We start from the raw sequence: 16,520 nt of genomic DNA, 5'->3' as shown, positions 1-16,520 counted from the left end.
AACAAATAATAAGTGGGTTTTTGTGCCTTAAAACCCCTCCAAACCAATTTTGGGACTTAGATATGACTTTGTGGCTAACCAATTCGGACTTAGAACACCCTAATCATCATTTTTGAGGAGTAAACATGAGTTTACTGCCCAAGAACATGCTTGGGCCATAAACTCACCCTCATGGAGAGTAAACTCAAAATCAAGTGTTTAAAAGCCATTTAAACACACCAATAGTCTTGGAATAAATTCTAGAATCAACCACAACCAGTTTGGAGGCCTTAAACATGATGAAATACCCTCATTTGAGTGTTCACAGCCATAAACTCCCCAAGAATGAGTTCCTGGGCCGTGAACTCACTTACACAAGTCATATGATGCTTAAATCTCATTCAAGGGCTTGTATAAATTGTTAGAATCATATGTGATTAGTCTAAGGCCATTAAATCAACAATTTAAGGGGGGTATAGGATCTTACGGCTGTAAACTCCTTATTTAGGGCCGTAAACTCCCATTGATGGTGTTTTTGGTGATTTAATTCCTTCCTAAGCCTTAGATAAAATCATACCAATATTCCTCAAGTGTTATCTTGCCATTTAGCATCATAAATCCCTCATCCATGAGTTCACAGCCGTGAACTCATGTGTATGTAGTGTTTAGGGCCGAAAACTCCATAAGGAGTTTACTCTTGAAGAATAAACACTTTATCCAAGTCCCACACGTCCGTAGATGTCACCCGGGTCACTCCAAACACTTGATTTGAAGTGTTTTCGCTCATTGGAGTGTATTATCATATCTAATTAGTGTTTTAAAGTCTAATTAGATACATTTGTATACCATTTCATATTACATAGGAACCTCACGTGTAATCAAGCCCCAAACCAACGTTTAGCATTCAAATCGTCGTGTTTTCTCGTTTGGTGAGTTCATACCCCTACCATTTTTCAATGATTTTTCAATGTTTTCAGGGGGGGAATACAAGCAAAAATAGAAATGTTTTCAAAACCTTAAATTGATGTATTTCAATAAATATCTGGAAAACTTATAAATATCTTTACCCCTTATGTATTATGCTGAGCATAAATGATGTTTTATCAATTATTACTATATGAATTTCAGTAAAGGAAACAATCAAACCATTCAAATTATTATGGGAATAATCTGGGATCTTTAGTTCTTGTTTAACGCGTACTGGTATATGTAAAGTTATTAGATAAACTATGTCTGATTCAGTTTATCTTTGTTTAATTTAGAATATATTGCCAGATGATTTCATCATATATAACTGCTTTCACTGTATTATGTTTCATAATGATTGGTATGGTTGATGACGTTTGAAAACACCGTTAATAATGTAATACTAGCTTGTGAGATTCGTCATTACCCTTTGGGTTATCAGTAAATCCTCCCCGAAAGTGTAACTAGAGTCTCCTGGAGGGAGAGCGTGGAATTTGTGAATAGATCTATTCGGGGCTAACAATCCCACACCTTAACTGCTAGCTACAGTTAGGCGGGCACGCCTGGGGTGACAAATTCTGGATATCGTCCGACGTCTGACGAATGTCAAAGAGGTCTCGTTGTCGTATCAACATGGTTACCCGGCTCACAATACGTATTAATATAAGTTTATTCACGATTTTGATTTGATTTTATACCTATTTTCTATCTATAGTTCCTATATCTAGTACGAGATGATAGTCCCATGGTTTTCAGTCTATAGATTTTGTATCTAGTGCGGGATGTTATTCCTATGGTTTTCAGTATATATACATATTACATATCTAGTGCGGGATGGTAGTCCCATGGTTAGAATATATATCTAGTACGGGATGGTAATCCCATGATTTTCAATCTATATCTAGTACGGGATGATAGTCCCATGATTTTCAATCTATATCTAGTACGGGATGATAGTCCCATGGTTTTCAATCTATATCTATCTATAGTTTCGTGTATATCAAACTATCTTATATCTAGTTCGTGGTCGTAATCCCATGATTTTCAATATATAGTTTTATGTATTAAACTATACACTGTGATATTCAACCAAACTCACACTTAGGAAAATATGGGATTTTCCTGGGATAACATAACAACTCGTAAACGAATTAAGAAACGAATGGATAACTAAACTATTAGGAAAATATGGGATTTTCCTGGGGTAACATACAACATGTAATCGAATTGGTAACAAATGATAACTAAACTGTTTTACATAAGAAAATATGGGATTTTCTTGGATAACAACCTTTTCAGAAAACTAAAGGAACTTATACATTTTTCAGAAAACAAACATCTTATGAACTCACCAGCTTTATGCTGATTTTCAAACTGCTTGTATTCTCAGGTCCACATTAGACAGGTACCCGATGATCCCTTTTGGCGAAGACGGAGTACGTACAAGACACGTCTTACTTTTGTTCTTATATATTATGTATCACACTTGTACAACCTACTTTCAAACAAATGTAACCTTTTATGTGTAATGTAATGGTTGTTTACTTTGCTTACTATGTGCATTGGATTTGATACTCAACGTGGAGTCAACCCCGGAAATGTTTCCGCCTTCGGTTTTTGGGGTGTGACACCTTCCGGTTCTAACTCTGATATACACACGTCATAAATCACATAGAAATAATGCAGTGCAACACAACACATAAATAACATACAATAACTCTGTCACATAACTCTAATTACCACTCAAGGTAAAGTATAGTGAGAAGACTCATCTCAAACGAAGTCGGATGAACTCTCGTGCTCAACGTCCCGACCTAGCCTCCTCCTATTATTCAAATAACATCCCCGATAAATACTCTCTCATTGTCTCAGCTCTAAAGATTGGGTAGAAGACCATTCTACCCTTCCCTGAACTCTCTTAAGTCAGTCTTGACCAAAACCCTAAAGTCAACAAAAGTCAACGGTCAAACTTTGACCTGACTCGTCGAGTGCACATGGGTGACTCGGCGAGTCCACTGAATCCTCCTTCTAGGCTCGTTTGACACGTTGAGCCAACCCCTAGCTCGATGAGTTACACCTGGTATGAATCGTGGGGCAACCCCGACTCGACTCATCGAGTCTCTCCATGGACTCGGCGAGTTCCCTCCATGAATATGCTCATTCGACCTTCTGAGGCCAGATCTGCTTTACCAACTAGTAGATCTAACGTTCTAGCACTCAAAAGTCATGTAAAGGTTCAAACTTTATGTTCATGCAACCCACAATTAGCCATAGATGGAGAAATAACCCTTAAAATGATCACCTAAGCTCCAAACTCATAAAGGACTGCATAAAGCTGGGGAATAGGGACTCTCTGGACCTCTCAAGGTCCAGATTTGAAGATATACACACAAGGGGACATCACATACTCTAGATCTCTTACCAAAAAGAAGAGAAGAAACCCTAGATTCATGAAATCTATCACACAAACGAAGATGAACATGAATCCTTACCTCTTACAGCAGCTCCGAACGAAATAATGGAAGATTTGAGTCCTACAAAAACAGCCTAACACGAAATCCAACATTCCCCTTGCTAGAACACCCTAAAATGTGATGAATTGGCCCTCCTCTTGCACCACAAGCTTTCTCTCTGTTCTCTAGGTTTCCTCAGGGTGTAGTGGCCGTAAATGAAGGCCATAAGGACCTTTAAATAGGTCCCAAACCCGAGAAATTAGGGTTTCTCTGCCCAACACCTACTCGGCGAGTTCCTCCTCTGACTCATCGAGTCCACTCATTTAATCTGCGTGGAAAACCCGTCTCGACTCGGCGAGTTGGATCCTCAACTCGTCGAGTCCCTCCTTTAATCAAAAGATTAAACTACACAATAATAACCCTGAAAATCCGGATGTTACATTTCAGGACTATGTAATCTTTTAATCGATGTCCCATGGGAGATTTTGTTCCGTTTGTTCCTTTGCAATAATCGTAAGCAATAAGAGTTGGAATTTAAGCAATATGTCAAATACATAAAGATCATTCTGTCCTAAAAGTTGGCATAAATATGATAATTAATACCAAAACTTATTGATGCTATGATTAAATATTGATCATGTATGATAGGTTTCAAGTTATGTTGTCATTGATTATATAGAACTATGGTAACCGTTGAATTGTTTGTAATCACATTTGGTATCTTGAAGGGTGGCTGTAGAGGTGGTTGTCAAGGTGGGTGAAGAAGATGAGGGGTGAGAGATAGTGATGTTATGATCGATCATGGCTGCTATTGTTCAAGTCTTCTTTTATTTCCAAGATATCATCAAGTATCTGATGTAATAACAACTATTTTGTTTGTTTTTTTTTGAATTCTCATGCAAAATTTCTAGTTCAGATACTAGATCATCTATTGAATTTGTTACCCCATTTTGCATAATTCCAATTAATGTGTGGAATGTTGGAAACAAGTTGGTGTTTGTTGGAAATGATATTTTTAAACAATTTGTTTTGTATATTATGCAAATTGAAGAATCTCTTTTGTTTTTTCGGTTAAATATTCATATGTAGTGTGTGATCAATTGTGCCAGGGTAAATGATCATTTTTTATTAGTCAGCGCATTCAGTCAGATGTACAATCAAACAACATGATTTCTTACTCACTCATAATTTCTTACCCAGATAGAACTTTCCAATTCAGAACTCAGAAACTATCAAACGGAGCCTAACTCTAGAAGTGAGTTTTTAAGTAAAATATTTTTTTACTTATTGACTTATTGGTTTTTTTCATCATAAAACCTAATACAAACATTTTTAAAAAAACACTTTTTACCATCATTATAAGTCAATAAAAAATTTTGTCAAAAAAAAAAAAAGAAAAAAAAAAGAAAAATTAATGTTAAAAAAGAACTCCAATCACCCAAGTATACAAAAATTATTCTAAAAAAATGTTTATGTATCCAAGTAAGAAAGTGAAATACAACACAATCACACTCGAACAACATCGTCCACCGTAATCAAGGCTTCTCGGCCGTGACAGTTGATGCTGTTCCCTAAAGGTCGATTACACTCACAAGTCACATCGCACTCTTTCTCAGCGATCGAACAATGGCGCCTCCGGCTCAATCTCAGCGATCTCCTTCGCCTTCTCAACCCTCCGGGTATTTGTTACCCTTAGCACTCTTTCTCACAAGACACAAATACATAATTTTCTTGATCCATATTATACCAAATTGTACAATCTTACACGTATGGATATTCTGTTTATTTTGCCTTTTGATTTATTCCAAGTCTTTGGATCCATCGAATTAGACTTCAGCTATACCCACACACTTAATAGGTTATATGACCCAAAAAGTTAGTGTGAAACCCTAATTACTTGAAAGTAATGAAGAAAAGGATGCAGTTTTCCTTCTCGTTTGGGCGAACACCGCCACAATCACAATCACAATCGCACACTGGACTTAGTGATTCAGATTTACCTAATAATAAGCATAATGATAATGATAATTCTAATTCATGTTCAATTCCAAAATCCAACAGTAAAGGGGAGGTCTCGGATCTGAAGATGCAGCTTCGACAGCTGGCTGGGAGTCGGGCACCTGGGACCGATGACTCAAAACGAGATCTCTTCAAGAAGGTGATCTCATACATGACTGTCGGGATTGATGTATCCTCAGTTTTCAGCGAGATGGTGATGTGCTCGGCTACTTCAGATATTGTTTTGAAGAAAATGTGTTACCTGTATGTTGGTAACTATGCCAAGTATAATCCTGATCTTGCCCTGCTTACAATAAACTTTCTTCAAAGAGATTGTAAGGATGAAGACCCAATGATAAGAGGGTTGGCATTGAGGAGTTTGTGTTCTCTTAGAGTGCCAAATCTGGTGGAGTACCTGGTGGGGCCATTAGGTGCTGGGTTGAAAGATGGTAATAGCTATGTGAGGATGGTTGCAGCTGTAGGGGTGCTCAAGTTGTATCATATATCTGCTTCTACTTGTTTGGATGCTGATTTCCCAGCTCTTCTTAAACATTTAATGCTTAATGATCCAGATGCCCAGGTGAGTTGCTTTTGTAAACTGTCATCATGTTCCAGCAGTTACATTTCTACAGCTAGTTCTTGGTACTCCATATGCTGGCAACACTAGTTTAATTTAAAAGTAGATTAAGGTGGCGGAAGTGTGGCTGTTTATCTAATATTAGGAACAGTTTAAGAATCAATTTATTAGATATTGTAAAACTGTGCAGGTGGTTGCAAATTGTTTATCAGCTCTACAAGAGATATGGGGCTTGGAAGCAAGTACATCAGAGGAAGCTGTAAGGGAGAGAGAGGCCTTGATTAGCAAACCAATTATATATTTCCTATTAAATAGGTATGTGGTTTATCTTTTATATATGGTTCATTGAAGTTGGTAATTGTCGTTGCTATCTGAGTTCAAGGTTGGACCTAAAGCGATTAAGCCAACCATACCTTTGCCATTATTTTTATGCTTAACGACCCAAGCATCACATCCCCTGTTAATAGATTTATTTGTTTATGGATGTAATAGTAATATACCATTGCATAATCTCCTAATAAAGACTACAAGCAATCTCCTGTGTGCCTAGGCCCACACATGGGCATAATAACACTTATGCAAGAGCCAATTTTGAAGTTACTAAGCGAAAAATAGACATTTACTTGAATTTCCATACTCTTTTGATCCACTGCATTATCTTGCATTGCTTCTTACTATCTTATTCACTATACGCCCTCGACTGTTATATTATAAAAGGTCAAATACCTCATTAGGTTTTGTTTCCAGCAGTCCCAGTCCGTTCTTTCTGTTCCTCCAAGATGTGTTGGTTGTATCTGTTTTTTTTAACATAACATTCAACTAAATATAAAATAATTAAGCTTTATCTTGAGTCTCATCATCGATGCATCTTAGTAGGTTACTCTAGGTCTTAATAAGGGTATTTGTGTTATGATCACCAAGTTAACGTGGGTGGTATTATGTATTTGCTGATATATCAGCTTTCTTGAATGTGGTATATTCATTGAATACTAAAATCTGGTTCAGTCACACCCTTTAAGAGTATTTTTTCTGATTCAATAACAAACAATGTCTCTTCTTTCCCATCTTAGATTCTTATCAAGAAAAGCCGCACAATTATGATACTTCTGAAAGAAAAGGCGTACTTGTGTTAGTAAGGCAATATATATGCTAATCTATTTAGTTTTATTAACTAGGCTGCACGCATGTTTCCCATATGTTAGCCATGGACAGTTATTATATAGCTCTGAATACTTACTTGGACCACTGGCTGGTTCATTTTTTGTTATTTGCTCTGCTTCCATGTTAAAAACAGGTAATAAAAAAGTGTACAAAAGTTTGTAGACAGACCCTAATTTTAGTTTACATATGCGGTCATGGGGCAAGGTTACAAAACCTTATGGGAATATTAATATCATTTCCCAGTTTTGGTTCATATTTTGTACATAATTCTTGTGAATATTTGTAAAAGGCTTTCATGGAGTGTATTATGAAGCTGATACATAATTATATTCTTGTAAATTGGTGCCATCTTCTCAAACCTGTTTCAAAGCTGATCCGTAATATAGCTCAAAATCTTTTCTTGTCTTACTGATACGAATTAGATAGTTAAATACTTGAAGGGTAATTTCTAGGAGAGTTTGTTAGGGGTTTGCTAATTAATAGAGGGCAGGTTTGCATTGGTAGTCAGGCAGAAATATCTTAGATTCGTATTAGTCTCTAGAGTAGAGTGAGATTGGGTCATTGGCTACATACGCCTTTGAGAGTGGGATTGGGATTCATCCTATCAGGAGATTGTATTCTCTATTTTGTTTCATTCATCAATTCCAATTTTCTCTATCAATCATCCATTGTTTGTTTATTCTGTTTCAATTCTTCATCACTTACCACATCCACTAGGTTGAATTTGCAAGTGTAGTATGACTGGCAATATTCTGTTTGTTTCTAGAAAACTATATATATATATATATATATATATATATATATATATATATATATATTTCATATTCGAAACTACATTATATTTTTTAGTTAGAAAACCTCATGGTCCGGTTTGGGACCGGACTAGTGTAAACCATAACCAGATCGGTTTTGTTATTTCATATTTGATGGGAATCTTGTATGTATTTGGTTTCTAAAAAATAGTTTAGTGTTTACTAATTTCAGGGTTGGCTTATGTGATCTATTAAGGTAGTTTGGGCACGGTGATGCAAGATTGGTATATCTGTATTCTGAATCTGATTGCCTCATCTTTGCATGGCGTTGGCAGTAATGTTAGCGTGTGAAGGTTTATTTAATGGATTGCAGTCCCTGTACTGTACAACTGTGATGTAGTATTAGGGTAATGGGACTAGATATATGATCAAACCATGTGTCATTGACAAGAGCAAAAATGCAAAGTCTAAAATATGTCATTGCTTGTGCAAAAGATGTATATGCTTTTCTCATCCTCGTCATTGAAAATAGCCTGTCACGTGTAACGAATGCCAGCCTCAGTGATCTGATTCAATTTCAAACAAGTAATCTTGTATAGCTGATTTGCAGGATCAAGGAATTCAGCGAATGGGCTCAGTGTACTATTCTTGAATTGGTTTCAAAGTATGCACCACCTGATACCAATGAAATATTTGATATCATGAATCTTTTAGAAGACAGACTTCAGCATGCAAATGGTGCAGTTGTTTTGGCAACCATAAAGTTATTTCTACAATTGACGTTATCTATGACAGACGTTCATCAACAGGTGCTTAACTAAAATACATTTCCTTTTCCTTGTATGGTATTATTTATCTGGTCTCAATTGCTGATGCTTCTAATTAAAACTTTATCATGTTCCTACCTAATCAATAACGAATTCAAATCTCAGCTAATAATAATGTTTCGAAACAAATCTGTAATTATGAGAGTCAGGACTTACCATAAGTAACACTGTAAGTTGTGTGCTGGTTTAAAATCTTGGAATTGGAATTCATCAATGTTATTGTTATGTGACTTGCACATTTATAGATAACTCACAGCCAGTAATTTAAGTTGAAGTGTTAAAATTCTAAAAAAGATCATGGTCAATGAATACAATGTGGGAAAATGTTGGTTACCCCAATAGGAATAGGACTACTTTCCTTTTTTAGAAACTGTTTATTTAAGTAACAGTAGGTGGGTTCAACTCTTGTAACTAACTCAGTTTGTGTATCAGTGGAACCACATCTGTCTTCTGTCTGTGTGTATTTAGGGGTTCAGCTAATGTAGGGAAATGGAACAGGGCTAAATACAAGAAATATCAACATACTTATCATTTATTTGTGTATTATAACCTCCTACTTCCATTTCTTTCTATACACTGTTGTACTTCCAGTCTTTTCTTTTATTAAGCATTTTTTTAAATCTTATTAGGACTGTAAACTTTGAAAAATCTACCCAATTGTAAGAGTGAAAATTGTTTGTTATTCAGATGACATTGTTTCTATTGGATTGGTTTTTCGACATACATTGCTGTAATGGGAAGAAATAAAATTATGATACTTAATAAACAAATGAGTAGAATACATTGTTATGCGTTGCATTTAACCCAATAGAAAAAAAATAAAGAGAGTTCAAGTTCTTCTGTCCAACCCTTTTTAACTCATCATTTCCGTTTCCGGCACAATAACAACCTTTTGCATCCATCTTTCATCAGGGGACCAATTTAATAACCAAATCTTTTCTTGAAGAAATGTTGTTGTTTCTGTTTGTGGGTGATTATGATAATGTTTTCTTAATTCTTTATTCATGGTTTTTAGGTATATGAGCGTATCAAAGCCCCTCTACTTACCCTTGTGAGCTCTGGGAGTCCGGAGCAATCTTATGCAGTACTTAGCCACTTACATCTTTTGGTTATGCGTGCACCGATGTTGTTTGCTTCAGATTACAAACACTTCTATTGTCAATACAACGAACCTTTTTATGTTAAGAAGTTGAAGCTTGAAATGTTGACAGCAGTGGCAAATGAGAGCAATACTTATGAAATAGGCAAGTGAAAGATTGAATTCAGCTGATGTATATATATTAAATATTAAATATTGTGATGACCGTTTTGAATTCATGTTATTAGTGACTGAACTGTGTGAGTATGCTGCAAATGTTGATATTCCCATTGCAAGGGAATCTATCAGAGCTGTTGGAAAAATTGCACTTCAGCAATATGATGTAAATGCCATTGTTGATAGGCTGCTTCAGTTTCTGGAGATGGAAAAGGACTATGTAACTGCAGAAACACTGGTATGCGAATTTAATTCTTCATGCTTAATTTAGTAATGTTAGTTATTATGTTAATGTTAATGTTAATGCTCAATTTTATTTAGGTTCTTGTTAAAGATCTGCTGCGAAAATACCCACAATGGAGTCATGATTGCATTGCTGTTATTGGGAACATAAGCAGCAACAATGTTCAGGAACCTAAAGCCAAGGCAGCTCTTATTTGGATGTTAGGGGAGTACGCTCAAGACATGCAGGATGCTCCTTATGCTTTGGAAGGTCTTATTGAGGATTGGGAGGATGAGACTTCTCCGGAGGTATATAATATATATATATATATATATATATATATATATATATATATTTCATGGCCTATTTTTGTCTTTTGCACATCTAAGGATATTTTTGATTATGAGGATGAGTGTACTGTCCACTTTGATCCATCTTTTTTTAGGTGGGACATATTTGCAAATTCTCGGTCCAATGCACACCAAACACAGTAACAAACCATATATGATATTATATACATACATTTATCAAAATCTCTAATTTGTGAGCAACAAACCATATATGTTATACATTTATATGTACATATAACTTCTTGAGTGGTGATCATCTACCTTGTGAGCAACACACTAATCACTACATGTATGAATTAATCATCTGCCAATAATCAAAACGAGATACACTACTAAATAAGTTGCACATTAACCAATATCTAATTTTCGTTTGAAATGTATCCTATATACAAATACATAAAGAAACTACTTAAAAAAATTATCTACTAATAAAAAAGTTAAATCAAATAAAGTACCATATAAGTTCAAAATAGAATTATCTCAAAAAATAGTTTTAGTTATTATCAGAAAATAACAAAAAGTAATTTAATTAATGTTTTAAGACATTGATGTTATTGAAGATCATATTAACAATAAAAGTAAATATATCATTCGATTCCATCAAAGAATGGAAAAAAAACACCCCTGGCCTCCCCCATGGAATGGGAAATAGCATAGAGGAATGAATGATTGATATATTATATGTGGTAAACAAACATGATTTTTTTTCATTCCATCTTAATGTTGTATTCCATTGATTCTAGCTTTGTATTATTACTTGATACCAAACAAAACACTGGCTAAGTTATTTATTTTAATGCCACAATCCATAATGGTTTAACTTTTGGCAGGTACGTTTGCATCTTCTTACAGCAGTAATGAAATGCTTTTTCAGAAGACCACCAGAGACTCAAAAAGCCTTGGGTGCTGCATTAGCAGCTGGTCTCGCTGATATGCATCAGGTTCAAATACAAAACTCTGAATTACAGTATTATAATATTAATATTTACGCTACCCGATTATAGCATCCCACTTGCAATCTTTTTATTCATTCATATCATATCATATTAGGGGAGGGGATGGGACCTGAATCTGATACTTTGAAAGTGATCTGTTACAGAATTAAAAAAGTTATATTTTCAAAGTAGAATGTTGTAATATAATATTTACTATAAAAAGTTGTTTGTGCAGGATGTCCATGATAGAGCTTTATTTTACTACAGGCTTTTGCAACATAGCGTTTCAGTAGCAAATAGTGTTGTAAATCCTGTTAAGCAAGCTGTTTCGGTGTTTGCCGATACTCAAAGCAGTGAGATCAAAGATCGTATATTTGATGAGTTTAACAGCCTATCTGTCCTATACCAGAAGGTACCCTTGTTAATTTCTTCTCTTTATATAATAGCTTAGGTTAAATGCTGTTTCTTTGACTTAATGGTGACGAGATAAAGCAGCTATATCTGTATATGATATGAGTGTTTCTTAGTGTAAGTGGAAGTTGTTGTAGAAAAGTTGCAATTATGTGGAAGTGGAGCAAATCTCCATCTCTTGTCTGTGCAAAAGACAAAGACAGACAACTCCAACCTTAAGGTTGCGTCCGGGACGGGATTAAAGTGGACAAATTTTCTAGAGATGACGACGGGGTCTTTTTGCATAGATGATAGATAAAAACAAAAATAAAATTAAAAGTGCATGGATTGGTATTTGCATTGCAGCCTTCATTCATGTTCACAGACAAGGAACATCAAGGACCATATGCCTTCTCAGAAGAGCTTGGACATTTGTCTATTGGTGCTGAACCAGCAGCAGCAGCAGCAGCAGCAACAGATGTAGACCACATCCAAGCCAATGATGGGGATCTACTTTTGACTACCACTGAAAAAGAAGAAAGTAGAGCATACGACAACAACTACTCTTTATCCCAATTATCTGCCCAACAACCTACATCCACCATTGATGACATATTTGGGCTAGGAATAGGATTGTCCGTTGCTCCTCCTCCTCCTCCTCCTTCATTGCAGCTAAACGCTAAACCTGTGCTTGATCCAGCCACTTTCCAGCAGAAATGGCGCCAACTTCCTGTTGCAGTATCACAGGTTCTTTCCATATATCATATTCCTCTCATTATCCATCCAGACTAATTTGGGTTAAGTTGCATATTAAATTACTGATATATGGCTCATATGCTAAAGTTATAAATAAAAATGGCTAAAGACAACAATTTGGTGGTCCCCAGGACAACATCTTAAGTTTCTTTATATTTTGATTTTATTTTATGTTCGATTTTATATTTTAGGGTTAAATGCAAGAAATAGCAATCTACTTTCTTTTATTTGTTACTTATGGCATCCTTCTTTCATCATCTTCTATTACACTAATGTATTTTTTCTATATGGGCATTGTGCCTTGAAAAGTACGCATTATAGCATTGTACTTTCAATCTTTTTATTAGGATATTGTACTTTAAAAAAAACTGCTGAATTATAGCAATGAAAATTGTTTAGTATCTGCATGGCATTCTATAGTTGGTAGATTTTTAAAAGAACAATGCTATAATAGGATAAAATGAAAACAAATATATTGCAATCAATATGGGTTATTTACTTTAACTTCTTAACCATAAATAATTAGCTCTTTACTTATATTCTTCTACCCATAATATCAACCTACTCACATGATAATAGCAACCTGACTTTACTTTTTTGCCAGTAATACAAAAATGTAAGTGCGTTGTTATTATGGGTAATAAATTGTAAATACGCTGCTATTTATGTGTAGAAATTGTAAGTATGTATGTGTAAACAAATTTAGGGACATTGCTCTGATGTGCATTTCCCGTATTGGTAAAAAGAGTAAAAGTACGTTGCACTTTTCCCTATATATTATTGCTAATGGGTTGAGTGATTCAAAAGTCGCAAAAACCTCCTAACTTGCTTTATACAAAAAAAACTTGGATCATTCTTTGTTGGTAATGTTTGCAATCATATTTAAAGAACAATGCACCTTTGTTGGTTAATTTTTTTTATGAATCGGATAAACCACAATAATTTCTTCATTTTTTTTGTTGGTTTTATCTTTTATTATTATTATTGATTATTATTGTTATTGTTATTATTTAAACTGTTGGCATCAAAGTTGGGTATTTGGACAAATAAAGACAATATTTATATAAACAAAAAAGATATTTATCGATTAATTTTTATTATTCATGAGATGATACCATTATTTGATAGATTGGACTGTATCTTGTATGTTATCCATTTTAACAAACTTTGTGAAAGTAATGAATTTGGACTTGTATATAATTCCACTTGTATTTTAAATGGATGAGATTAAATATTAGATGATTGGGCAGACGGATGTAGATCCATGCTACTCCTTTCATTCCAAAATAAATGGAATAGGCACACACTTTAAGGAAATTGTAAGAGGATGAGGGCATTTACGTCTTTTGTGTCCCATATTGTTCTTTCTCCATTTTGGATGGAACGGAAAAAAAACTGAAATTTATAATGATTGATATAATTGCAGGAAGGGTCTATAAGTCCGCAAGGTGTGGCAGCATTGACTAGTAGCCTTGAACCTCTTTTACGTCACATGCAAGCTCATCACATCAATTGTATCGCTTCGGGTGGGAAATCCCCAAATTTCAAGTTCTTCTTTTTCGCACAAAAAGCATCAGATTCATCAAACTTTCTAGTGGAGTGTATAATCAACTCCTCCACGTGTAAAGCACAAATAAAGATAAAAGCTGATGATCAAACTGCATCCCAGCCCTTCTTCACCTTGTTCCAATCTGCCTTGTCAAACTTTGGTATCATTGCATCCTAATCCCCTTTTGTATCTTGTTTTTTTTCTTCTTCCGAGAAAGGCATGTTTAGATTATGGGAAAACTGTTGTGTTTGTGATTTTTGGTTGTATGTGTTGTGGAGTAAATAAAATGACAAGTCTGATGTGATGACTTCTTTCTTTACCTTGTATGATATTATTTGACTGAAAAATTTAGTAGAATTCAACATTGTAACCAAAGTAACATGAGATTTGGATAACGGAGTCAAAATAAATTTATTTTCAGATTAAGCTTACAGGGGAATTTTCGTAAGTTTTCATAGTATTTTGTTACCGAAATGTGTGAGCTCTTGAGTTTTCATCGTGTTTAGCTGGGTTTTTTTTCTACAAATTCATTCTTATATATAATAAACAATGGTTAAATGCAACAAACAATAAGTAATGCGCTTTTCACAGGCTTTTTAAGTTGAAAATCGATAAAAATTCTACTCTTGCTAATAGGCGACTTGAAGGTATTTGGAATTGGCTTTGGAGAAGGCCTATACGAGGTGTAGAGCTTACTCAATTTGCGGATGAGATTCTACTATTGCTAATAGACGGATTTGAGTTCTGTAGTTATTGATGTTCACCTAGCAGTTGGTAGTTATTGATGTACAACTATCGGTAGTTTAGGAGGATAAATGGTTGTGGGATATTGGTAATTTAGGTTATTTTATAGTCAGCGAGACTAGAAGATGGTCCCAAGGAAAGTAAATATCTTGATTTGGAGAATTTTGCTTGACAAAATCCCTATCACGCTTAATCTTGAATACCGGGGGATTGACATTCCGTCTATTTTATGCATGATTTGTACTTTGGCTATAGAACAGTTGGATCACTTGTTTGTAATGGGTGAAATGGCAGCAAGAACTTGGAATTCGGTCTTCAAATGGTTGGATATTCAACTCCCTTTGTTTGACATGGTTCGTGATTTGTTTTACGCGATTGATAATATGCGATGTAGTTCTACAAAAAGGAAGCGATAGATGTGATTGCTTGCACAACGGTGTGGTTTCTATGGAGGTTCTGGAATGATATGTTATTCGCTACTACAAAAAAGAGAAGAGAGGAGATATTTGACTCCATAAGACAATTGTCATTTTTGTGGTTTTGTAATGGGAGATTTATAGAAAAATCCAAATATGTTGATAAAAGTTTTAATAGTCATTTTTTTAATAAAAAAGTCCCGATTATATAACTTTTTGAATAGAAAATTCCAAGAAACGTACTAATTTATTCACTTTAACCATTCTAATATGTTTAATAGGTCATGAGACAAAATCGTTAATTTTTGCAAAATAATAAGACTTTTCTGCAAATTTCGTCAAAACTTGTATATAATATATAAACGTATATTTTTTTTTACGTATTTATATGTATTTTTTTAAAAGTTTTTATATGTATATTTTACATATTTTAAATGTAGAAACGTATTTTTATGTATTTATATGTACATTTAAGAAATTCACATATATTTTTATATATTTTTATGTGCTATTTTGTATGTATTACATATTTATATGTATTTTTACGTATTTATGTATTTTTTAAAGTTTTTTTATATGAGTGTTTATGTATTTTTATGTATTTTAAATGTATAAATGTATTTTTAATATATTTATATGTATTTTTTTAAGTATTTAACCTTTTTTTAAATGTATTTATGTTTTATTTTTTTAAGTATTACGTATTTATATGTATTTAAGTATTTTTTTGAAGTTTTTTATATAGATGTTTTTGTATTTTTAGTATTTTAGATGTATAAATGTATTTTTTATGTATTTATATGTATTTTTAAGTATTTTAAATATTTTTTACATATTTTTATATGTTATTTTTATGTATTATGTATTTATATATTGTTATGTATTTATATATTTTTTAAGTTATTTATATAGATTTTTATTTTATGTATTGTAAATGTATACATGTATTTATATGTATTTTTAAGTATTATATATATATATATATATATATATATATATATATATATATATATTCTTTCTGTGTTATTTTTTATTTATTAAGTATTTATATGTATTAATATGTATTTATGTATTTATATGTATTTATGTATTTTACAAAAATACGTCTATACATTTAAAATACATAAAAATATATAAATACATGTAGATATGTAATAAATAAAAAAAATAACACATAAAAAAGTATACA

The 16,520-nt window shown here is 33.7% G+C and overlaps 1 protein-coding gene across 1 annotated transcript; it reads left to right on the top strand.

Annotated features, from left to right (window-relative positions):
- The first annotated feature begins 4,888 nt into the window (after positions 1–4,888).
- On the top strand, positions 4,889–14,490 carry LOC145047362 (adaptin family protein). The gene is made up of 11 exons (XM_078995616.1): positions 4,889–5,077; positions 5,460–5,976; positions 6,164–6,288; positions 8,497–8,695; positions 9,729–9,957; positions 10,040–10,206; positions 10,290–10,499; positions 11,372–11,482; positions 11,712–11,888; positions 12,233–12,613; positions 14,049–14,490. Exons 1-11 carry the CDS (start codon positions 5,025–5,027, stop codon positions 14,346–14,348), a joined length of 2,469 nt encoding a protein of 822 aa, XP_078851742.1. The 5' UTR covers positions 4,889–5,024; the 3' UTR covers positions 14,349–14,490.
- Positions 14,491–16,520: the final 2,030 nt, after the last annotated feature.

Source organism: Lactuca saligna, chromosome 5 (genome assembly GCF_052625555.1).
Source record: "Lactuca saligna cultivar CGN05327 chromosome 5, ASM5262555v1, whole genome shotgun sequence".
Lineage (NCBI taxonomy): Eukaryota > Viridiplantae > Streptophyta > Magnoliopsida > Asterales > Asteraceae > Lactuca > Lactuca saligna.
This window is presented reverse-complemented; position numbering and strand designations above follow the sequence as displayed.

Bases quoted from the DNA above. Each gene is read 5' to 3' on its own strand.
- LOC145047362 (XM_078995616.1), top strand. From the start codon at position 5,025: ATGGCGCCTCCGGCTCAATCTCAGCGATCTCCTTCGCCTTCTCAACCC. The intron at 5,078-5,459 runs GTATTTGTTACC...AAAATCCAACAG, and splicing joins TCGCCTTCTCAACCCTCCGG to TAAAGGGGAGGTCTCGGATC. The intron at 10,500-11,371 runs GTATATAATATA...AACTTTTGGCAG, and splicing joins AGGATGAGACTTCTCCGGAG to GTACGTTTGCATCTTCTTAC.